The following is a 24,546-nucleotide window of genomic DNA, read 5'->3' as shown; positions in this document are numbered from 1 at the left end:
TGAATAGCAGGGATGTAGGGGAGCATCTCTTCTTCCAAGAAGAGCTTCTACCTGAGCACCATCTATGAAGCCGTCCCCAAGCACCTCATCTGTAGGAAAGCATGTCCATCTACTTCAGCTGTGACCTGCAGAGTAAATCCATGAGCACACAGCCGCCTCCTTTACACACCCGAGCCACTGGCATTGCCTCCTTCTCTCCAGGAGGAGAAGCAGGGCCCATTCGATAGAGCTCACTTCCTGCCCTACTCGCTTCTGGCCAGCCAAGGGGCAGGAACCACACCATGTGCTGTGATCTGTCTCGATCTGTCCCGACTCATGTTTAAGCGCAACACATGAAGCTTTAAGGTCCCTTCCAATCCAAACCGTGCTGTGATCCTACGATTCTGCCTCCAAAGGGGTGCAGCTTCGCCCCGTGAGTGACCAGTTCCACTTCCCTTTTAAACAAGTGTGTCACACTGCTAACTTCAGAGGTGCGAGGAGGAGACGGGAGCTGAAATGACCGAGGAAAGCATCCCTGCCTACACCGCGGGGCAGCAGGATTTATCCTAAAGCGCTATGAATGTTAAAAGCCTTGTATTAACAGCATCATTGATATTCAAATCAGCCACGGGGGGAAACAGAACAAACAAACAAGCAAACTGAATGCTTGAGATTAGGAGACAGACTCCGCATTGCCCACAAATCCGACCGGTTTTCAATGGCAAAGTACATCGATTCTCTGCCCTGTGCGCTGTGCACAACCAGGGCACCAGTTAATGCAGTCAGATACAATAAACCACCCTTTATTACAGGTGAAAGGAATACACCCAGAGAAGAAATCAATTTACTCCACTGGGAAAACTGTGGGCTGAAGAAGCTTTGGCAGTAACTGCGCTCCCAGGAAGATGGGTTTGGATGGTGGAGGCAGCAGCTTAGTTTGTCATGAATGCAGATGAAACATTCCTTTTACAACCTGCATAGGGAGGCCTCACTCTGCACTGGAGGGTCAATCCACCCGACATCAGAATTACAAGAGGAGCTCAAACAAAGCAGGCTGGGTCCTGCTGGTTGCTGTTTCCAGCTCTGGAAGCTGCTGCGAACAGCGGGGGCTGGCTGGGATGCAGCAGTGCGGGTTAGTACCGGCCCTTTGTGCCTTTTCGGAAGGTTTCCTGCATCGCTTGTGCTGCCTCCTGCTTCTGAAAGCCTCCCGTAAGCACGGCTGTTTTCCAAGTCAGCTGTACCACAAAGGAGACACGGTGAAACAGCAGAAGGTATCACTGTGAAAGGCTGAGCTTGACTTAAACAGGGCTCTTTCCACCTGCACTTTCATCTTGATAAGAGAAGCAGAAGGTAACCCTGTGCTGGCTGGGACTCCATGTGCAGCCAGCAGAATACACACTGACCCTCCTCAGCTTACCGAGAGGGGTGAAACCACAGGGATAACATAGACTGTATTTCAAAGAGAAACTTAAAACTCCCAGAGCCTGATCTTATGATCTTCATTCAGATGATTCCTTGTCTGTGTTGGGGTAGCAGGAGAGGATCTGCCTTCATGTAACCAAGCAGCCCCACTTGGGGCTACTCACATTGAACGCTGGACACGTGCATCAGTGTTGGTCTCCAGTCTCTTTTGGTTATGGACACCAGTGGAGGTGGATTGAGTTTCCATCTCACAACAGGTTTGGGGTTTTGGTTGCTCTTTGTAGGCTAATTAAAACATCTGCAGGCTCTGTGAGATGAAATAACAACTTAGCTGAATTTGGACCTAAGCGAATAAAGCATATGGGTCTTAGATCCGAATTAAGTTAGGTTTTTTTAATTAGAGGTAGATTAACAAGGCACCATGGGATGAGGCAGCCCAGAGGCTGCCAAAATGCAGTGCCATCACTGATGTGCTATGTATCAACAGTAACCCTCATGCACCCCCACAGAGCAGCACTTGGCTTGGCACTGCCACAGCAGCCACCAGCATCTCCTAAACACAGTATGAAGTCCTGGCCATCCACATTCCTGAATGAGTGCTGCATCTACCCTGAGAGTTCAAATGATGCTCCAGACACTGAACATCCTTGTTCTCAGCCCGTGCTTGAATTAGGAACCTCTTCCCATCCAAGTTCCTTGTGCTGATGGGGCTTCATGGATCCAACTGCACTGTTATGGGAGATTAACCTTGTTATCACTCGTTCCTGGCTGGTTGCATCCAAATTCCTTCCAGAAGACACAGGTTTACTTCAGAAGAAACCAAGAAACAAAGTTTGCAACCTTGAGGCAAAACACCAGTGTCTCACCACAGCTCCTTATTTCTCATCTCTGCAGCCTCCTCCCTCTGACAGATGAAGATGAGCAATAGGGGCTAAAAGCATGAGCTGGGGACACATCTCTTCACAGCCCAAACCCTGTCATTGTCACAGCTGCTGGAAGCTGTTGATGGTCCTAGAGCCCATGATACATGTGGGGTGCACTTATATTCCATTTAATAACCTCACCTGGGTCACGATGCCTTTAGATTGGTCTGAGCAACTGCAGCAGTGTCAGAACACTCCAACCTTATCAATGCCACTTCCAAAAGGCAAAGTGTGTCCATTGCACTTCATTATGGCCTTAGAGCTAACCATCTGCCTGCTCCTCTCACCCAGTGCAGACAGCAGCCTCCCAAGGTGGCACATCACATCCTATGTCACATCCTATTTCTCTAACATGAATTAGAAGTAAACCCCTTTGCCACCCGCTGTCATGCAACTGACGGCAGCCTTCCATGGTGCACAGTGGGAATAACAGGGGCCACCTTCAGCACAACCAGTTGGAACATCTTCACCTAAGAGGTGGCTGAGCTGTGGGTCCTTAAAATGTGATGGGTGCAAACGGATCAGGGTACAGCATCTTCCTGGGTGGGAGGAGGAAAGGGCAGTAGCTTCTGCTCTGCCTCCTCGACAGAGCAATGCTGGACACAGTGACAGGACCTCGCTGCTGGTGAGCAGAGGCTGCCACTGCTCACCTGGGGCAGCCAGGCCTGGCTATAAGAACTGGACTCTGTGATATTCCCATGTCTCACTGAAGACTTTTTCTATAGGAAAGGGTTACTGAACTAGCTAGAAAGAGAGAGAGAGAAGGGAAAAAGGGCAAGGTTTTGACCTTCTAATTTTAAACTTGTCATTGTTTAAACCTTTCATTACCCCAAGCTAATAACTAGAGAGTTGTTACACAGCTTAGCTGCTCTGGGACCAAAGCCAGCGAAGCCAAGGCTATCAGAGTAGGAGACCTAAGGGAGATGGCAATAGCACAGACATGTCCTTCTTCTCTCCAGCGGGACCAGAGAGGCACAGGAGCCCAAACTGAGCTGGAACACCCTCAGCAAGCAATGTCCAAAGGAACCACACTCTGCTCCTCCCCTCCTTTTGCAGCCTGGTGAATACATTGCAGAGAAGAACAGCCCTGAGAGAGCAAAGAGCAGTGCCTTTAAAATTGTTCTCATCATCACACAAGAGAAGAAGCAACCTCAGTGGCTTCTGTGCTTTGAAATGGTTCCCCACAGCCCAGGGCAACCTGTAAAATTTATCAGAACTGGTGTGTGAAACATGTCACTGTCTCTCTGATCCCTGGGAAGCTTTGGGATGCTGCAGGGAGGCAGCTCCTAATCAGGCTTTTGTCCGCCACCATCATCTGCATTCCTCATTTGTAATTCCCTCATATTAACTTGCTGAGCCGCACAGTACATTCTCAGTGCTCTCTGATGAGCTCGTGGAGGATGGCAGAGGTGGAACGCAGCCACTGAGCTCTCTGCCGCATCAGGGTAACAGCAAGGTGAACAATTTGTCCACATCTCTGATACAGAGACCTTGTTTGTGTGATTGAGGGCTTGCAGGAAGGAAACACGACTGATATCGTTCCTCCCTCTGCATCAAACACATAGGTACCCGTTCACTGTGGAGTCAAGGTTCAAATTCACACTTCCACAGCTTTACAAAGATGCCTTGGCAATCCTGCCATAACATCCACGAGCAGCTTTGCAAAGAGCTCCTTTTCTACTCCTCTGTGACTATAAAGGAAAAGCACTGAGACAGAAACAGCCTGGAAGCCACCAGCACTATTGTGAGTCTGAGGAGGGTTCCTCGCGCCATGGACCAACACCTCCCCTGGGCACCAAAGAGCCTCCCCTCCTCCTCTGTCTGTCTTATTTACAACATGGAGACCCAGAACATGAAGCTACTGAACTACTTTGGGAAGAGCTGCTCAAATCAGGGCCATAGCAGCTCTGGGGATTGCATGTCAGTGTTCCTGGGTGCTTTCATAGGAATAACCTGGATGGAGAGGAGGGAGAGCCCGAAGGGTTAACACAGAGGACAAGCGGGCTGTCACAGCTGACACCCCAGCATCTCAGCCCATGCAATCCGAGTAGCTGGCATGACTGCAGCCGCATTTCCAGCTGCAATTCCACTAGGCAGTGTGACCATGGAGCAATTCAAGGCAGCTGCCAAGGTCCCTGGGTATTGATACCAAGTGATTATTCAAGGTTTCCATGCAACAGTTGCATTTCTCAAATGATAGGGCCAAAAAGAAAAGAGCCCCAAGGGTGAGAGCAGTCTCCAATTCATGGCTCAGGGTGCTCTCAATTGGACAAGCTGCTTCCCCATTGCCTTAGGAACCTTTTTTTCCTCTCAAATGATTATGAACTCCCTCAAGTCAATTTAACAAGTCTCACGTGATGTGATGGAGAAGGAATCAATAGCAAGTTTCTTTTAGAGTGTCTTCTGAAGGACACCCACAGCAGTGTATGCATGAGTATATGGTGTCGGGAGCCAGCGTATACAAGGACAGCCCCAATGCAGGTATGAAACGTGTAGTCAGAAGCTACTCATAACCGTGCACACACAAACCAGAGCTGCTTCTCTGCCACGTTTTCAGTGATGCCTTTTTTAATCCCAGCCAGTGCGGGCTAATGGGCATTAAGAAGTCAGCAGTGTCAGATGCCACCAGGCTGCAGGAGCGTTTGTTGCACCCATTTACTTTAGAAAGACAACTGCTTTGGAGATAAGCCACTTGAAGCAGGCTCCCAAAGTTCATCCTGAGTATCCACAGGGTACACACAGGCAGCTGGCAGCACTTCCAGGCTTTTTCACCCTGCCCAGATCATGCTAGGTGGCCACTTCTGATGGCTTTGATTGACAATGGTACAAACCGTGATGTGCTACACATGTATGAGACATTAACACAGAATTAAAGCTGTGTGTAGTAACCGCTGCTTGTTGAATGAAAGCTTTTGCTTGTCTGCTTGCTGGTTAAATACCACAAGAAAAGCTTCCTGCTGTCTCATATAAAACCTTCCCACATTTTATCTCATTCCTAACAAAAAGACTAGGTAGAAGGTTTGATGGGGTCTCTAAATACAAGCATCTGCTTAAGATTTTCCAGCTATGAAGTGGAGAAACATAGCAAAAGGATGTCTTCATAACCTGATTGACATTAGAAACGCATCAAAGTGCCCTCCCAGCTGCAGAGAGGAGCTCAAACCAGCAGTGATTTTCCTATCAATATGCAGTGGAAGGACAGGGGTTGATTACTGTCCTGATCCTGTCTGTGCTTTGAAGGGCTGGATGAGAAAATCAGTGCCACTGAATCCATAGCGTAGGCAGGACTCCTTGTTGTAAGCTGTAGAACTAAACTCCCTCCTAGTTTCTCCTTCTTGAACACCAGTAGGGCTGTGTGTCTCACTGGTAATGACTCATAATTACCTCTACAGGTAATTAGATGTAGTTTCAGATTCGGCTAGTGCCACGTTAACTGCAGACGTGTATCAGAAAAGCCCTTACACAGGGGTTTCTCAGCTGAAAAGGAAGCAAAAAGTAATGTTCCCTTGTGCAACAAGAGGGATAAGATTACTTTATGAAGTACATGTGGTATTTCTACAACCTAATGGCAATACTCATTGCAGCTGGGTAGTGCTGCTGTGCTGTGGCTGCCAAATGCAATGAATACCAATAGACTTGGATGCTGTATTTGATAAAAATGAATCTTATTTATTCAGCAAAATAAAAGAGAAACATTTAGTAACAAGTGATGTTTCATGCCATGGCAGGAGATATTTCACGTATTACTTTCCTAATGATGATTTTATGTGACATAACATCGGTAGGAATGAGCTTCTCTTGAGATTTACAAGAATAAGACAAACCCTGGAGTCATTCTGAGTTCTCAAGGCCATGAAGTTGAGAATGAGATGGAGCCTTTGGTGGCTTGGGTGACAACCTGCTTACACAGGCTGCTACTCAGAGCATGCGACACAGAGACACCACAAACCCCTCCAAGCAAAGGGTGTTATCACATTCCCATCACTTAACAGGACTATTCTATTCATGGAGCTAAAAGGGCTGAGTTGGGGGGCGTTATTATTATTCACATGGTTACAGTTACATATATCATAGGTAATGACAACGCGGAACTTGAATGGTGACATTTATCATGCAAACAGGTCCATTCCTTGCTCCTCACTCTTCAGATTTATTAAATAGATTTATCAAATAGATTTATCTAACAAGAGTCTTTACATTTCCTTTTGTTCCCCCTCAATTTAAGCCTTGTGACATCTTGCACATTACTCTGATGTAGTGGCTAATCTCAGCTGTGTTGGGAAGGAAGAAGGCAATAAAACCCAACAGCTCCTCAGTCCATGACAAGCGCTGCTAGAACTGAGTGATGTATTCAGCCCACATACGTGTCAATAAGCAAGTCAAAATAGGGGTTGTTGTTTCTCTTTCTCCTTTACTATTTGAAGCTCATGAGAGGTTTTCAGGTACTTTTGTCAATTGAAACTGAGTGGTAATGCCACTTTATTTATTAGACTATTTAATAGCCAAAATCAACTCATATTAATAGGTTAGAAAGGGTTTGGGAAATCTGTAGAAGAGTTACAAGTGCAAAAGAATGTTCTTTGGTTTAAATCCTGCTGCAGGGTATTTTTACCTAAGAAGTTTCAAAGCTGTCATTCCAAATCATTAACTTATAAGCCAAATCACACACTAGGTAGGTTATCTTAATAGGCTTTCGCTTGCCATCAGCCTTTTTCACTGCAATTACAACGTACATGTTCATGAAATCTGTGCAGAATTGGGCTCTGGTTGTTTTCTGTGCTCTCAAACTGGACCACCCCTTCCATGTTGGAGCATTATCCTTCCATACTGTCCTGGGTTCAGCAGTAGCAGTCATTTTTCTCCTTAGTAGCCGGTGCAGTGCTGTGGTTTTGGGGAACAGCGCTGATAACACCAATGGTTTTAGTTGCTGCTCAGTAAGGTTTACTCCGACCAAGGACTTTGTGAGCCTCATGCTCTGCCAGGGAGGAGGGGAAGCCGGGAGGAAGCAGAGACAGGACACCTGACCCAAACTAGCCAAGGGGGTATTCCATACCACAGCATGTCATGCCCACTATATAAACCGGGGACAGTTACCCGGAAAGTTACTGCTCGGTCGGGCTGGGTATCGGTTGGCGGGTGGTGAGCGGTTGTATTCTCTTCCCTTGTTATTTCCCTTATCATTATTATGATTGGTGGTAGCAGCAGTGGTTTGTGTTATACCTTGGTTACTGGGCTGCTCTTATCTCAACCCGTGGGAGTTACATTCTTTCGATTCTCCTCCCCATCCCTCTGGGACCCGGGGGGAGTGAGAGGGCGGCTGCGTGGCTGACTGTGGTTAAACACTCACATAGCCAAGTAGAACTCTATCTGGAAAATCTCAAGACGGAAAACAGCCCAAAGAGACTGTTCCTGCCTTATGTTTTATTGGTTTACCCTTATCTTCACATTTCATATGTGCTTGAGAGTGGGCATAACAATTCTAACAATGGCAATTGTGCTAAAATTAGATGTAATTTAGTTTTGAGCTGTAATAAATTCATAACTAGAGAAAGGAAAGAAGTAGGGAATAGAATGGTGGTCGGTCGATGTTTCTTGTTGGCATTGTCTGTGCCAGATAAACATTTGTCACACATTGCAGAGATGGGAAGAGAGATATGCACCTATCCCAAATTCCGGGAGCCAAGCAAACTGGACTTGCCTGGGAATGGCATGTATTTATGTGCTTGCTAAGAAAGGCAAATGTTTGCGGCTTCCCTTCATTCCTATTGAAAGCCAGATTGTCCCATCCTGCAGCCTCCACTCATGTAGGGTTTTGCTGGTGTTTGTACATCTTAATGATAACTCCTGATTTCGGGTAAATTATAGTGAAAACAGAAGCACTATTTCGCATCTCTTTGGTGACAGCAATCCTGATCCCAGGCGAAGCTGCCACGCTTCAGAGTGTGAACATGCATGTTGGGTATATTAAGACCACGGGAGGAAGCAGCCTCCTGGCCCTGACCCCAATGGATGAAATACGCTCCTGACACTGCTCCCAAGGCTGAGAGCACAACATGCAACACGAACCCTTCTAGACCCGCTGCAGAACAGCCATTAACGCCAATCACTGCACTATCAATATATACAGAAAAGGAGATTAGTTTTCTCATTAGACACTGTAACACGGCATCTCTATAATGGGAACCTCATTGCCCACTGGCTTGTGTTTACCAGGAAATAATGGTGCTTATCAGAAGAGACCACTTTCTCCTTAACAGGAAAAGCAAATGATTTAAGCTGTGTTTGCTTTATAGTTCATTCCCTTCCCTCTGTCCTTCGCACATTTAAAGGCCCATTATCTTCCCCTTGATGCAAGGGGGTTATGCCTGTAGCTACCATTAATGGTAATGAAAATGGGTCCTGTTAATCTCCCTGTGCTGATAGTAAGATAATAGCCTACTTAATAAGAGCGAAGCTCAGACTAGGAGTTGCACTGAAGTGAGCAGAATATTGTCGCTGTGGGATTCATATGTAAACGCCAAAGCCTTGCTCTGGGTCTCAGTTGATGACTAAAAAGATATTAGAACAAATGCGCTCCCTTGGTGTACGCCGCCAAGCCCTGTAGAGCAGCGCCGGGTCCCCTTTCCAGCCCTTTCACCCCATCGGGATGCATCCCTAGGGAACGATGGATGAGTGTTGTCCCTGGAATAGGCTGTGGTTTCAGACCAGCGCCCAACCGGCTTGCTCAGAGTCAAAGCAGCCCATGGCCTCGGCTGCAAACCCCGTCAGCTCATGGGAAGAACGGACTGGAAAAGACCCCGTAATTTGATGTAATTCACCTTTATGGGCAACCTTCGTTCAGAGCTAGAACAGTGATTTTACAATGGCCTGCGGGAACAGGCCAAGGGGAACGGCTTGAACCTGCCAGAGGGGAGACTGAGATGAGCTCTGAGGCAGAAGCTGTTCCCTGTGAGGGTGCTGAGGCGCTGGCACAGGGTGCCCAGAGAAGCTGTGGCTGCCCCATCCCTGGCAGTGTTCAAGGCCAGGTTGGACACAGGGGCTCGGAGCAAGCTGCTCCAGTGGAAGGGGTCCGGGCCGGGCCGGGCCGCAGGGGGTTAACCCCGGCACCCACAATCCCCCGCAGCCCTGCAACGTCGCCGGCCGCGGCTGCGCCGTGCGTGAGGCGCGGGGCGGAACCGGGACCGGAGCCGGCGGACGGCGCCGCGTCAGGAGCGAGGGTGCGTTCCCGGGGCCCCGCCGCTCCCTTGGGGTGGCTCCGGGGCCGGTGTCCTCCGCGCCAGCCTCGCCTCAGCGCCGGGCCCCCGCGGGCTGGCACACGGGACGGGCCCCGGGGGGGGAGGCGGGAGCTGCCGGTGCCTGGCTGGCGGGGCGGGGCGAGGCGAGGCGAGGCCCGAGCGGCTCCACCGCCGCCTTTCCCCGTCGGTCCCGTTCTGTCCATCTTTGTGTCCGCTGCTCTATAGAAGCAGAGGCCGGTGTGCTAGCAGGGCGCCCGGCCATGTGCTGAGGGAGGCCCCCAGGACTCGGCTCGGATCCCGGTGTCGCGGGTGTGCGTGAAACATCCCTTGTGTGCTCCCCGTGCGACTCTCGGTAAGGCGGCTCTGCGTGTTCGTGTCCGCACCTGCGTGGCTATAAAAGATACTGGTCTCTGGTGTGTATTTGAGCTTGAACGTTCCCTGCTCGCGTGGAGGTGAGTGGAGTGGCGGCGTTTGGGTCGAGGCCTCTGCGGCCTTGCTCTGCCGTGGTGAGTGCAGAGGGAGCCGCACAGCCCACGTCACCCGCTTCATCTTCATGCCCGGCATGCGGAGCTCTCCGCAGGCTGGCGGCGTGGATCTCCTGCCGTGGGAGCTTCCTGTTGAAGCAGGGGAGCAAAGGCCTTTTCTACCTCATTTCCACTTAAAAGTGCCACTTCTGCCTTTTTGCCTGCTTTTAGCATTCCTAACATGGAAGCTTGTCCTGGGCGCGTCTAGTTTTTTCTCTGGAAACTGATGGTTGAGGAAGTGGGAGTGTGAGAGGTCAGTTTCCACCGGTGTGATGTGTGAAGCTGTAAGTTTCCACCCAGGAACACTTGAAAATGTTTATCTTGATTTCAAAATATTGATATTCTTCAGTGAAAACTTCTTCCTAAGCTGAACATTTTCTCTGCTGTTGATGTCCGTTTACATCAGATATAAACGATGGATGTTTAAGGTCTCCGAATAGTTGTTGTGTAAGTATTTACCCCTGAAACTTAAACAGCACGGTGGCTGTGTGCCCAGTCAGCTGCAAGGGCTCAGATTTTGGGTGGTAAACTGTGATGGACTGATCACTTACAAGTTTGTGGGCAAATATAGTCGAAAATACGCTCTGCACGTGTAAAGAAACCTGTCAGAAAGGTTAGAATGTGACTTTGTCCTTGTCCTTCCTTTCCTTCCTTCATTTCCAAATGCTTTGGTGGTGGAGAGAAGCTGGTGGCTGTAGGTACCCCTTCCTTTTCTTGGATGACGTGGTGTGGGTGAAGCTCTGCCTTCCCACCAGACAGATGTGGTTTGATCAGGGACCTTGGTGCATCTGGAATGGGTTTCGTGTTCAGTTGGCTAATGTCTTTCTTGTAAAAGGCTTTATCAAAATAAGCAGTTACTGCAGGCCCAAAGGGAATCGCTTCCTTTGTCAGCTTGAAGTCAGGACATCTGGAACTCGGGGTGTCTGTAAGCACTGAAGTGATGTGGGTATTGGCTGTTGTAGGATGGAATTCCTGGCTCATGCGGAATTGGAGTGGAAAAGGTTTTCTTGTTCAGCTGTAGCCATGATCTTGTGCCAGTGAGGCTAGAAGGCCTTTGCATATGGTCTGCCTCTATTATCCTGAATGCAAACCTGTGGAAAAGGAGGAAGAATGGTAAAGGAAAGATAGTGGAAAGGGGAGTGAGCAGCCAGCCAAAGAGAGGGGCCTTGGAACTTGGCTGTAGTTTACAAGCTGCTGGGGACACACAGCCCTGAGGAAGGGGAGTTGGCATGCAAAGAGAATGTAACAAATGTGGCAGAGAGGAGGGTCCGAAGTGTTCACAGTTGTGTCTCTGGCTGCTAATGCTGAGTTATTTCCTTCATTTCTGTACTGCTGGGGAAGATTTTTCCCTTATATTGACAGTGACAGATATAGGAGTTGAAGATGTGGACTACAATTAATGTGTGTCTGTGGTCTGTGTAGGGTCTGAGCAAACACATTTTATGTGTAGTGTGGTCTCCCTCCTTATATGCACATGAATAAGTTATGTAAAAATAAAGTATTGGAATGCTGTGGGAGAAAGTGATACATGATACAAAGGGTTTCTTGCCACGCTTTTGTTCCCTTTTTCTGGAAGTTGCCCAAATTCCATTTGATTCCTGATAAAAATAATTCTGTTCAGTTTTAATGTGGTACAGGATGACTGGGAGGTTTTACTCACCTTTAATTACAGTAACCTTTTCAGTCTACAGCACTTAACTGTTTCTGTCTAACACAAATGAACTAAGATTGAAAGGAAGCATATTCTAAACATCAGTGAAAACACTCTCTCTTAAATAATACAGAATGAAGTAGTTGTCAACAAGATATTCAGGAAGGAGGAAGTGCTTTGAATGAAAGGCAGCAAATAACTTTAGCTTCTAACAGTGATAATACGTAGGTACAATGTTGATTCCCTTCTGAATCGCATTGGCTGAGCTGGTGGTACATATAATTTTCTTTATGTACTGCTGTGGTTGTGTTTCCTGGGAATTCTGCTTTAGAATTGTCAAAGAACTGGTCACATTCCTACAAATGGAATGTTTTCTTATCTGTAGCAATTCTCTTCCTAAAACAGCCTTCCTTTCCTAATTAAAGGTATGTTCTCCCACCATCCCCTGCTGGGTTACAGCAGTTGTATTCAGTGCTTAATCATTTACCTCCCAAAATTATTGCAAGATTATGAATCCTCTTGATAATTGCAGGACTTGTGACTGTTTAGTCAAACAGCAGAGTGAGCAAGTGCTAAAGGCTTTCAGAAAGGCATTTCTGCCTCTCAGAACAGTATTTGGTGTAAACATCAACCTGCTATTTTTTGTTTGGTATCTTGACTGATGAATAAGCTGACATTTAGTAGTTGGTGCTGTTTCTAGTCAGCTGGGTGACTTCTGTGTCTTAGAAGTTTGTTTTCTGGGGTAGAAATGAAGAGGTGGACTGGAAGTAAAAAGGAAGAAGATACTTACATCAAATTAATCTAAATACTGTCCAGTGGAAGGTGTCCCTGCCCACTGCAGGGCATTGGAACTGAATGAGCTTTAAGGTCCCTTCCAACCCAAACCAGTCTGTGGATCTGTGATTCCGTATTGTACTGTCAAATTAGTTGGAAGTATTAATTCATTTCTTACCTGAATTGCAGCCTTATGCTGCACTCTACACTGTATTTCCTTTAATCATGAGTGGTTTGTGTACTTTCAGTTTTCCAGGCTGTGTATTGCGTGTGAATCACGTTTTTTGTCTCAATGCAGTCTTTTATCTGTGGCTTGACACTTCTGCCTGCTGCTGCCATCCGTGCTTTATAAATTCAGAGTAAGATGATGTGTTCTGCCAGTGAGACCTGGCTGCTGCAACTGGAATTCTGTTTTGTGTAAAAGGTCCCAATAATTGCCTTATTTTCTTAGAATTCAGTTGGTAACCTGATGGGTCTGGGAGCAGCATCAAGTAAGAATCCATTTTGATACAACATATTCCCTAGAAGAGTTTCTATGTTTGCCACCCCCATCCCCTTTTCTGTTAGTTCTTTTTCATAGAGATATACTTGTAAGGTACTAACCATCTTGTCAGTGTCAAATCCTTGATGATGACTTAGTTATTTGGGTTTCTTTTTCTCCCTTTGTAGAATCATGGCGAGTCCAAGAACAAGAAAAGTTCTGAAGGAAGTCAGAGCACAAGATGAGAACAATGTGAGAAAAGCATAATCTTCTTTACATTTGTTTTATAGATTTTCTTTTTACCTGCTCCAGATGTATGCTGCAGTCTTGATAGCACTAGTATGGCTAACTACTGGTAACAAGTTGGATGTCACCAATTTGTTGTAGTTCCAGTAGCTGTCACTCATAAATCACTGTGAATTTGGCACAGATCTTTCAGATGCTCTAGTAATGCTGTAACCCCTGGAGTCTGTTGAACAAGTGACACCTTGGGCACAGCTTAATTAAAATGGTCTATTTCAAGTAGTTGATTATACACTTCCTTCACTGTGATAGCCCATGGGCAGGTTCAGTTTTAGTTGTATCAATGCATTAAACGTTAAATGATGATTCCAGTCGTAAGAACTTTCTTGCTCTGTATGAGCAATAGAGCTATTTTTAAGAAAAACCTCTGTTTAGATGCCAAACTGCAGCATGACTGAATAAATGTTCTGAACTTTAAATGTTGCATCTTTCTTTTGCCAAGGAAACCTCAAGAATTCAGTTTGGTCGCATTCTCCTCCTTCAAGGCAATATGGAAATGAAATACAGTTGAATTCTTTGCTCATTCACTTCACTTTGCTCATCTGTATTTCCTCCCTGGTTTTTAATACTGGCACAGTAATTTTTGTAATTCAAGTCAGGCAAGTTAATGAGTATTTCTATGCAGCATAAATAAATACTTGAAGGAAGCTTATGCTGTCAGGGAAGGTGTTTCCAAGCACTAAGAATTCTCCTTTCTGAAATGATTTTCTGTGTGTAATGCTTTCCTGATGGACTTTTTGAGCTCCACTGTGTAAACTTCACATGGAGGAGTTGATGGGCGAGTGTTAGAGGTAACTATTGGCTCTCTCACAGGTCTGTTTTGAGTGTGGTGCCTTTAACCCCCAGTGGGTGAGTGTGACCTATGGAATTTGGATCTGTCTGGAGTGCTCAGGAAAACACCGAGGCTTGGGAGTTCACCTCAGGTGAGCCTTTCAACCAGACATGGACTGACTTGTGTTCCCTCAGGATGCACTACGGCTGTGAACAGAAAGGGTATAGGGTGTCTCAAATCCAACATTTCACTGGCAGTTTTGTTTCATGCTCCTCTCCAAAGCAAGCTTTACTCTCGGTGCCTTGTCTATAATCAGTTGGGGTGTGTGCTCCACCACTACAGCTATGTCATGCCCTGTTCTAGAAAGCAATGTTTCTAGCTTCAGCTTGAGGTTTGGTAATAGTGCACTAGTCCTTATACTCTATTCTTTTAATCTTGTATAGCCTTTATAGATTAAAAGTGAAGCAGTGTTAGAGGTGCTTGGGAGTTGAGTACAAAAAGTCACAGTGTGTTTATAGAATGGGTCTGTAAGGGTATACAAGTGTATAAAATCAACTGAGATGGGAATCTGCGGAATAAGAACTGTTGATGTGTTGCAGACTCACAGTGTATAGACGCAATAGGGGCAGAGCATGGGGTAGTTACTCAAATGAGAAAGGGAAAGAAAATCCAGAAGGGAAGTCACTAAAGAAAGAAGGCCATGCTTTGCTTTCAGAAGTATGTGCTTTGCTTTTCAAGGGGGGATTTGAAGCTCATTAGTAAGTAGAAATTGCTCAGGAAATGGGAGCTTGGAACTATTCCATATGTTTCATGAAAGAAAAAATGAAATTGCCGAGATCAGGACATTCTAAAGGTGTTTCTTTAGTGACTGCAAGAAAGAAATTGATTAAGATACACGTGTTAAAACAGTCTTCCTCAGGATGATGTCTCACTTCTACCACTCCCTTCTGACTTTTTAGTTTTGTACGTTCTGTAACCATGGACAAGTGGAAGGATATTGAGCTGGAGAAGATGAAGGCTGGAGGTAATAGCAAATTCCGAGAGTTCCTGGAGTCTCAGGATGACTATGATCCCTGCTGGACAATGCAAGAGAAGTACAACAGCAAAGCTGCAGCTCTCTTTAGGGATCAGGTCAGTCCAGTTGTGCACTGCAAATATCCAAGTACTTTGTAAGTGCTTGTTTTTGAAGAGGGAGGAGGGAAAGTAGCAGCCTCTGCAGTGGTTCTTGAAATGAAGAAGTCTTGAAGTGCTTCTTCCCAGCTCTTGTAAGAGCTTCAATTAGAAACTTTCTTTTCTGCATTTAGCTGAGATGGTTCAGTTTTTCACTGCTGCAGTTTGTTGCAGTGAATCCAACCCCCAGCAGGGAGTTTACTGCTTGAGCAGTATGGTTTTACCTGAAGTGGCTGCTGATAAATCTTTTGTGCATGTAGTAACAAAATGGTAAATGTAGTAACAAACATGGCAAACCCTAGCAGGCTCATAACCAAATAAATCGGTAATTGTAGTGGAATTATCATTTTGTAGAGGTTTAGAATTTCCAAAACCAAAATTACAAACAGCTTACAAAGAGACTTACAAAGGTAACTCTATTTTTATGCTGACCCTGCCATGGAAGTGGTAAGAAGGTACATTCTGTGCTTGCTGGGGTATCCCTGCAGCTTTAAAGTTGTGTGTGTTGTCTCTGCATCTTTAGAAGTTCCTATGAACAGGAGACGGTTGGCTGAAGTGGAGTAGCTTGATGAAGGGCAAGAATTCCTAAGTTGTGTGCTGTAGGCTCTTTAGTATGTAAAAAGAGGAACTCTAGTGTTTTTGTGGCAAGGCCTTTGGAAGTTTTATATGAACTTGCTGAAGTTATAACTGGGATTGGAGAAGCAGTATGGGCTGAAGAGATGATGTTCAGGGCCTTTCTTTAAAGGAGGCAGTGAGAACACTTAGAAGTGTGTATGTGTTTTAGCTGACATATGCTAGGGTAAATCCACCTCTTCCAGTCATTCTGGGATTAGTGCTTACCTCTCTTTATTAATCTAATATTTCCTCTTCAAACCACAATTGTTTGAAGAAGTTGCCTGAAATAAAATTAATGTTTAATTCAGCTTTTCTACAGATGCAGAAGCAAATTGGTTTCTTGTGAAAACAAATGAATGGATCTATGGCAGGAGATGTGAAAAATGTCTTGTCCTTGTCTGCTTTCCAGGACCAGTGTATAACTTGTATGAAAACTCTGACCTAGCATTCTTGATCATTTTCCTACTTATTCTAGGTAGCTACAGTAGCTGAAGGCAAGGAATGGTCGATTGAAACTTCTCCTGCAAGGAACTGGACCCCACCTCAGCCTAAAACATCTCTTTCTCCTCATCGGTGTGTATTCTTGTTATCTCATATTGGCATAGCCACAGCAGGATCAAAATTATTCTGATGTTTGAATGTCTGCTGCTTTTACTCGGTTGATGGTGTTGTCTGAACAAGCATTTCTTCTGCTGAAGTTAAGGAATATCATGTAGCAGAGCTTTCCTTATGCTGCTCATTACTGATAGGAGCATCAAAGCTGGACCAGAGCTCTTTTGTTGTTCTGCTTTTGCATGTAGTCTTTGTTATTTGCTGTACTAAAGAATCAAGTTAACATAAAAGCAGTTGGAAATCAAGTGGATAAGTGCTTCATGCCTGGCCATCATCCAGCATGTCCAAGGGCTGCCTGTAGTCTGAGTGGTGTTGTCTGTGTCCAGGTTTACTGTTGCTTTATTCATTCAATACTCCAATGGCTTTTACTGGTTGCATTAGAGTTCGCTACTTGATAGATGAAAGAAATAATCAGTTTTGCCCCTGGATGATGGTGATCTGTGTCAGGCTGCACTACTGAGCTAGGGAGTTTTGCTTTACTCAGTTTGATTCTTAAATCTTTCAGTAGTTATGCTGGACAATCTCAGACTGCGACTGCCTCTTCTGACAAGGCTTTTGAAGACTGGTTAAATGATGATGTCAATTCCTACCAAGGGTAATGCAATATTTATTCACTTTTTGGGTGCCTGGCCCTCCAGCATAACAAAGACTTGAATGTTGTACTGCAGCTACACAGCTGTGATCCTCATTCACTAGTTAACACATCTTGTTTGCTATTAAAAATATGTTGGTCATATATGATAAAGTATAAAAGGAAGGAAAGTGCCTCTTCATACATTTGTATAACAAGAATGTTCTGATAGCATTGAAGAAAGAGCTTGTAACTCAAAACGTTACTGTGGTGGGCTCCAAACTAGGAAATTCTTAGTGTATTCAGTATATTATTGAGTTAAACAGGAGTATTTGTAAAGCTAACCCCGTTTTCTTCTTTCTTTCCTTTTCCCATTTTCATGTATCACTTTAATAGGATTTACTCAGACTTCTGATACTAAACCTGGGGAGTTATTGAGCCACATTAACTTGCTTAGGGGACACTTTAACTTGCAAGGATTCCCAGTGGGTCCTTCTTGTTGTTACATCTTTGAAGTGAGTGGGTTTGTATTTTGAGTGCTAGGTACTATAAGACTTTTTTTTTCCAGGTGTATTTTAAAGCCTGTTAAACAATTGCCATTCTTTCATGCTTTTCAGTTTTCTTTTAATGGTTTTAATGAATGCATGCTAATACAGACATTGTTTATTCATTTCCTTGTGCTAGTGGCCAAGAGAATCGCTATGTTGGGTTCGGCAACACAGTAAACCCTCCAAAAAAAGAGGATGACTTCCTGAACAATGCTATGTCCTCACTGTACTCGGTAAGGAATTGCTTTAAGTGACCTCAGTTACTATTTTCTTCTGTCCCCTGTTATGAGAGGATATAAATGGAGAAGAGAAACTGAAAGCTGCAGGTAGATAACGGAGAGATGCAGAGTATTGGTTGCTTCCTCAAAGAGTGAAGGTGATGTGGTGGACTTTAAAGGGCAAAATGAAGGGAGAAACTTGAGCAAACCTTAGGAATTGTGTCTGGTATTAGTCATACAAATAAATAAATGAGGCTATAGAAATGGATTAAGAACTAATACTCCACAAGGCTTGGAGAGATAAAAGTAATTACCTGTTGGGAATAGCAGTTAGGGTGGCAGCGGTCTAAATAGATTAGCCATATTAGGTATGTTCAGTGGAAAATGACTGAAATGTGTGTGTAGAGGGGTGCCAAGAACTTTGAGCAGTGATGAAAACATTTGAAATGCCTGTGACAGCATGTGAAGAGGTAACAGCATATGGTTGAACAGTTGTCATGATTGAAGTAGAGATAGAGAAAGATGCATTGTTGAAGGAAAATGAGGATAAAGTCAGAGGGAGTCAGGGACACAGGGGGCTTTGATAGGCTGCAGAGTGGCAGTGTTAACCACTATTTGGGATTTGGAATCACTTTGGAATACAGTAAGGTTTTCTACCAGGGTTTTTGGCCAGTAGGTTTCTGTGGAGCCTCATCTGTCTAAATACGTACACTAGGTTCCACTGTTGTTTTAAAAAATACAGTAATTTCTCTAGAACACAATAGACAAAGGTAATGCCTGAGCCTTTGACCAGTATTCCAGGTGATTCCATAGGATGCTTTGTACTGGTCTGCTCATTTTCTAGTTATGTGATAGATTGTAGACCAGAGAATTCAGATTAGAAACCACGTTTATAACGTATCCCAGCTGTGCTAAGACAGCAAAGGAGAGATGTCACTGTTACCCCAGTTACTGTCAACTGTTACTTGAGCCTAGAATCTCCTTGAAACTTATGATTCAAATGCCCTCTTGTGACCACAGGTGCATATTACAGTGTGATTTTAAGGCCTTGATTATAGTGAGGCTGAATTTTTTTCATGTAGCCATTTACAGAAGAGTATCATCTGAAGCAGTCAGATCTGTTCAAATTGCAGTTGATTTGCACAAATAATGGAAGTTCGCTGCTGTGTTACAGTTAAGTGAGAGTATAATTTTTGCTGTTCCTGGTGAGTAGTTCTTCTGACTACAGGGCAAGGTGTATTGCAGAACATTTTGACTTCATTCAACATGTAATACTGAGCACCTGGTTATTCACTACATTATATATATAATATATATGTATATATATTTAAGTTATACATATAACTTACAGCATTCTCGCTTTCTTTAAAGGGGTGGAGCAGTTTTACAACTGGAGCAAGCAAAATTGCCTCTGCTGCTAAAGAGGGTGTAAGTAAACAGTGTATTTCAGTGTAATCCTTGTAAACTCAGAGGTTCTGATAGTGTTTTAGTAGTGTTGTGCCTTTAAAAGTACTATCGGTGCAAACTGAATTCTGCTCTTTGTATATCTTTGCCTGTGGCATATAAAATGGTTGCATATTGAGTGCAGATCTTTGCCTTAACTGTTTCTCATGCTTCTGGATGGATATTTGTGTTAATTCATCCACTGGATGATGGTGGAAAGAGATGTGTAGTCTGTGTTGAAGAGCTTTTTCTTCCCCCTGTTGTAAGTTGAGAAAGACCCATGCTTCCCCAGAGCAATCTCGAATGCCAGAGGTCGTCATATGGATCTCCTCTGTTTGCTGTGAAATTCTGGCAAAGCTCCATTCATCTTGGAGAGGCTCATGCAGCATTTCTACATGTGTGTATTTAAAAAGCAAGGGGTTTATTCCTAGTAAACTTGAATATATTTTCTCCTTTTCACAGGCGACCAGATTTGGATCTCAAGCAAGTCAAAAGGTGATTATAGATTTTGCTCTTTCTTATTGACTGTAACTGGCTTTAAATGTCACGTACTTGCCTGCACTGATTGATTTGGATTTGATCCTGAACAGACCACTGTGTTTTTCCTTTGTAGTGTACAGTAATTTTAGGCTCTCGTTTTGATTTCCATGGGAATTGCATGGGAACTGCAGTGATCAAATTAAGCAAGAAATAAACAGTGCTGCTCTGCTGTGTGTAACTGTTGGGTGTACTGGAGAGGCAGTACAATGAAACGCTTTAATTCTTGCATGCTTGCAAGCTTCAAATACCCGTATTTTATGTTTGTGAACCTTAAATGTTCCCTAACTTGAAGTAGGTTTCTTAGTGACATAATGCAAGCCATTGCTAAAGTCTAACAATGTATAATAAATATGAACTGCTTAATATTGTTATGAAATTAACTTGTAGAGCATTAGCCTGGCATGCTTTCTGCTCTGTGTAGGATGGTATTGCTCAAAACCAGTGTGAAATGCAGGTATTGGTGCTCAGACAGATGTTTGCAGTATTGTGTTAATACTCCAGATAGCAAAGTTGAATGTTTTGCAACAAAACTGTCTGTGAAAACACCCAGACTTGCCACTTAAAAGCTTTGAAGTATTCGCTGCTTGGCTTATGTAAAAAAACAAGTGTTATACAGATCTTCCTCTTTCACTCCTTGCAGCAGCTTCCCTTCTAGCTACCTCTTCTTTCTTTAGTGTTATGAGCAAACCTAAATACAATATTAGGTGTGAAAGCTCATCACATGTACTGACAAGGACCACAGCAACACAGTGCTTTAGACCCTAAGCTGTGTTACTGATGCCTAAACGTTGTTCCTGAAACATCTGATCCTTTGCCCTGTAGAAGAGATTGAACATCTTTTTGATGTAATAATTGTTTAAAAGTCTGTTGGATGTCCAGTGAGCAAACACATTCACTCTTTGTCTTGTCAGTAGATGTTGAAGGTGGAAAAGGTTTGTGCTACTTAACTTGCCTGAAAAATTGCTGCCAAGTTTTTGCTAAAAGCTGCTTCTACCTTCCTTGCTCTTTCTCTTTTGCTGTCTGGGTAAAGTTTTGGGGCTACAAGCAGCAGCCAGAGCCGGTAACACCCTCACATATATTCTTGTGCATGGGCTCCTTGTCACTGTTTGTGCTGAATATGTGCATTTGCTCTTGAGCTGTCTTTTCTTTTCTTGCCTTAAGTCCAACCTGTTCAGAACAATGTTGTGTGTTTCATACAGTAATAGTTCTTCAGTCTGACTTAAAATAGGCTAAACTGGATAGGATTTCAGGATTTCTGTTTGCATGTCACATCCAGGAATGCAGGATACCAAGAACTCCCCTGGGGTGATGTGTGAAGCCAGACTCTTTACTAAGTGTCCTGTTAACGCAGTGTTTGTAATGGTGGTTAGGATGCTATCCTGAATTCGGTAGTAGTAAAGGTGAAGAAGTGGTACAGATGGAAACACAATTGTACCCAGATCTTTCCATATTTATAAAATTATGTGGTTCAGTAAATGGGATAGTAAAAGAGGTCTTCCTAATTCTAGCAATGACTCCTCTTAGCTCTTAGTCTTGGTATATTACACTCTTCATAACATAAACAGTTTGCCAGGTTTAACAGAGTGAAGGATTTTTCAAAGGTCAAAAATGCCCTTGTTTTTGCTAAGCACTTCCCAGCCTTTCTAGCACTTCCCTTCCAATGGAAACAAGCCTTATGTGATTTGCATTTGCATTCCTTACTAGGGGGAAGTGGGGTTACCTTTTGCCTTTGTCTTCTCAAATGACTTTTGAACTGGTAAGGAGTAGAAGTGCTGGCGATAATGGAGGTTGACTAGAGGGGAGATCCTAGAAGCTCTGTGGCAAAGAGAAAGGCTTCTTAGACACCATGGAGTCTATGGAGGGAAGATGTTCAAGGTGCTCCATTCCAAGGAAGAACAGGAAGGCTCACGCACCCTAAGCAATGATAGCAATAAGATATAAACCCTTAGGAAACAAAACCTCATCAGCCTCTGCTAATGTTTAGGCAAGGATACTGGCCCTTTTGAATCAATTGAGCTAATTCAGAAGGTAAGCAGTGTAATATGGCAATTCTGAAGAAAAGCTTCCATCAGTCAAAGGCTTATTATGGTAGTAGGGAAAGGAATGATTTCATATGAAGCACTTGCAATCCCTGCTGTCCTTGTCAGTGTAAGTACAGTATCCTTACACATCTTGTTCTGCATTGCAATAGGTTTCTGAAGTTCATCGTTTTTTCTCTCCTTGCAAACCTGGATCATTAAGTAAAGATTGCAAAAATCTTCTGTCACAGCCTTGGCTCTTCTGTACTGCTTAGAAACAATGGGGCTGTTATTAAAGATGACAATACAGCATTAGAAGACACAAGAATGGAGGAAAAATTGGCCCAAAAGATCTAGTTCTTCAAGTAATCCCATTAGTAAGGAAAAATGAGGGTGGATGAGGTCAGTTCTTCCAAATACTCAGCTGCAGGGATTAGCAAGGGCCCCATCTCTGAGGCTGTTGCTGGTTGAACCATTGCTTCTGCTTCCAGTGCAAGGTCAGACTTTGCTTGGGCTCTGAGCATCTCCAACAACCTATTGCTGTGTACATCTGGTTTTCATGTATTTTCTGTTACTGTTTCCTGCAGCACTGTACTGTGTGTGCTTTTCAGCTCATTCTGCTTGTTTGAATCAAACCTCTTGCAGCCTTCATGTGTTTTTGGAGATACTGCTGAGAAATGAGCCTGCAGAAGATGTTGGCTGTGGTTTTTGGTGCTTGGTTGGGGTTTTTTTTAAGGAAACTATAACTGACTTTGTTTTTGTTTTGCTTTTAAATAGGCATCAGAGTTAGGTCAGACATTAAATGAAAATGTTCTCAAACCTGCACAGGAAAAGGTAACTTTGGAACTAGTAAATTACTTGCAGAACATGGTTATGCTCACTTAGGGCGGGATCTTTTTCCTCCTGTCACAAGTGCCTGGATTGCCAGTGTGTCATTCTGTCCTACATACACCAGCACAGTAGCAAAGAGGAAACAGCAAATAGTTCAGTTGTACTCTGGTTGATCAGCGTTTTAATATCTGAATAAGCATGTATAAAAAAATAGAGGATATAATGGATATAACAGGGTTTTAGTCTCTCAAAACTAAATCTTTTTATTTAATATATTTATAACATGCCACATTTACAGATACTTTTGTACTGGTGTTTTTATGGTCAGAATTAGTGTAGTGGCACCTTCTTCAAACTCTCTATATAATTCCCTTCAAAAACTTCAGAAGACTGAGGTTCACTCCATCATAGGTCAATGGACTTCATATGTAATTTCCTTAACTTTATTAGTTTTCCTATATTTTGAGTCACTTTCAGTTTGGTTTGTTTTGTCTTTACACTTTCTGTTATAGCTGTTAAGCACAACTAAGTTTGTCTTAAGGTTTCAGTAATACCTTTGGTTTATGACTAATTACTAATACTTTGATTCACATAGGTGAAAGAGGGGAAAATATTTGAGGAGGTCACCGTGGGGGTATCCCAGTTGGCCAGCAAGGTACGAAGTGGCCTCCCTGCTTTTAAGGAGGCCACACGCACGAAGCCAGTCTCCATATTCTTAACAATGCAGCTTTAGTCTCTGCTTTGTTAAATACAGATATATTGGAAGTGTAACATTCAGTACTTCTGCTGGGGTGTTATAAAGCTGTTCCAGGTATGATGTAGTCCTTGTAGTAGCTTCCCCAAGAGCATGATGTGGAGTTACAAGGCAGCCAATGTCCCAGACACCAACCGAAAATGTCTGCTGGAGGATATGGAGACAGCTTGTGTTGTATTTGTACAGTTAAACTTACTAATGTGCTCTACCTTTTTTCTTTGTCATCTTTTGCTGTCATTGCTTGGTAATGGGGTAAGTGCTCTCTCCAGCTGTGAGGTGCAGAAGTCCTGCACAAGCTAATAGCTGTTTTGGTGACTTGTATGGTGTTACTTAGGAGGGTCTGTACTTCTAACACTTCTAATTTCTAAGTCAGCACTGGAAGCTCTATCGTAATGCTTTAAATGTTGGAAATATTTGAATGCAATAAGTGATGTTACCTGTTCTTTTTAAAGTAACTTTTAGTCTGAATGCTGGGACTCGTCCTCTGTATCTGTGACTTAGAAGAGTAACTTCCATGGCTGTCACTTCAGAATTTGTGTTTCTAGTCCAATGCCAGTCCATTATAATAACCCCCAAAGGATTCTCCTAGCAGTTCTGTTTATTCTAGAGCACAGTTTTTGGCCTATTTTACGTGGGCAGTGAAACAATACCACTGGAACAGGATGAAAATGGTTTTGTAGCACAGTAGAAATATACATACTAGTTACATGAATCTTAACATCAATACACTGGTGCTGTCATTAAGTTTAATTTTATGTATGGAATAATTCCAGCATTTTTGACAGGGAAGTCTAGGAGAGAATTCTGTTGACTGCTACTGACAGTGATGGGTGACAAAGCTGAACTTGACCAACTTCTCACGTCTTCCAGCATCCCATTTCTGTCAAGTGTATGTTCTTTACGTCAATCACAAAACTGCCCACCAAGAGCAGTAGTGACTTGTGAGTGAAATTTACTGGTGCAGTGTGTTCTCTTTATCTGAACAAGTGGAGGAATGTGGTGTGGCTTCTGCTGTCGGGCTTGGAAGAGGTGTTGGTTCACTCTGAATGAATGGAATGTCCTTTTTCTTCTCTAGGTTCAGGGAGTTGGGAGTAAGGGATGGCGAGATGTCACCACTTTCTTTTCCGGCAAACCAGATGATAATGCTGACAGGTATTATTAT

General features: G+C 43.9%; 1 protein-coding gene across 7 annotated transcripts in view; it reads left to right on the top strand.

The window, feature by feature from the left end:
* ARFGAP1 (ADP ribosylation factor GTPase activating protein 1) overlaps positions 1-24,546 on the top strand; it is a 282,114-nt gene that overhangs the window by 253,054 nt on the left and 4,514 nt on the right. Inside the window, exons 2-13 of one of the 7 annotated variants that reach the window (XM_061441701.1) lie at positions 13,178-13,241; positions 14,106-14,215; positions 15,024-15,195; positions 16,325-16,422; positions 16,967-17,056; positions 17,717-17,813; positions 19,170-19,226; positions 19,704-19,736; positions 20,812-20,841; positions 22,577-22,633; positions 23,226-23,285; positions 24,460-24,536. In XM_061441701.1, the coding sequence (XP_061297685.1) occupies positions 13,182-13,241; positions 14,106-14,215; positions 15,024-15,195; positions 16,325-16,422; positions 16,967-17,056; positions 17,717-17,813; positions 19,170-19,226; positions 19,704-19,736; positions 20,812-20,841; positions 22,577-22,633; positions 23,226-23,285; positions 24,460-24,536 (941 nt within the window). In that variant the 5' untranslated portion in view covers positions 13,178-13,181. Of the gene's footprint in view, positions 1-13,177; positions 13,242-14,105; positions 14,216-15,023; positions 15,196-16,324; positions 16,423-16,966; positions 17,057-17,716; positions 17,814-19,169; positions 19,227-19,703; positions 19,737-20,811; positions 20,842-22,576; positions 22,634-23,225; positions 23,286-24,459; positions 24,537-24,546 lie in introns of those variants that run through there. The other 6 variants (XM_061441702.1, XM_061441703.1, XM_061441704.1 and 3 more) reach the window with 6 other exon arrangements.

The sequence above is a fragment of the Pezoporus flaviventris genome, unplaced genomic scaffold (genome assembly GCF_033815535.1).
Source record: "Pezoporus flaviventris isolate CSIRO_AGI_PZ_B2104156 unplaced genomic scaffold, CSIRO_AGI_Pfla_v1 ptg000213l, whole genome shotgun sequence".
NCBI lineage: Eukaryota > Metazoa > Chordata > Aves > Psittaciformes > Psittacidae > Pezoporus > Pezoporus flaviventris.
This window is presented reverse-complemented; position numbering and strand designations above follow the sequence as displayed.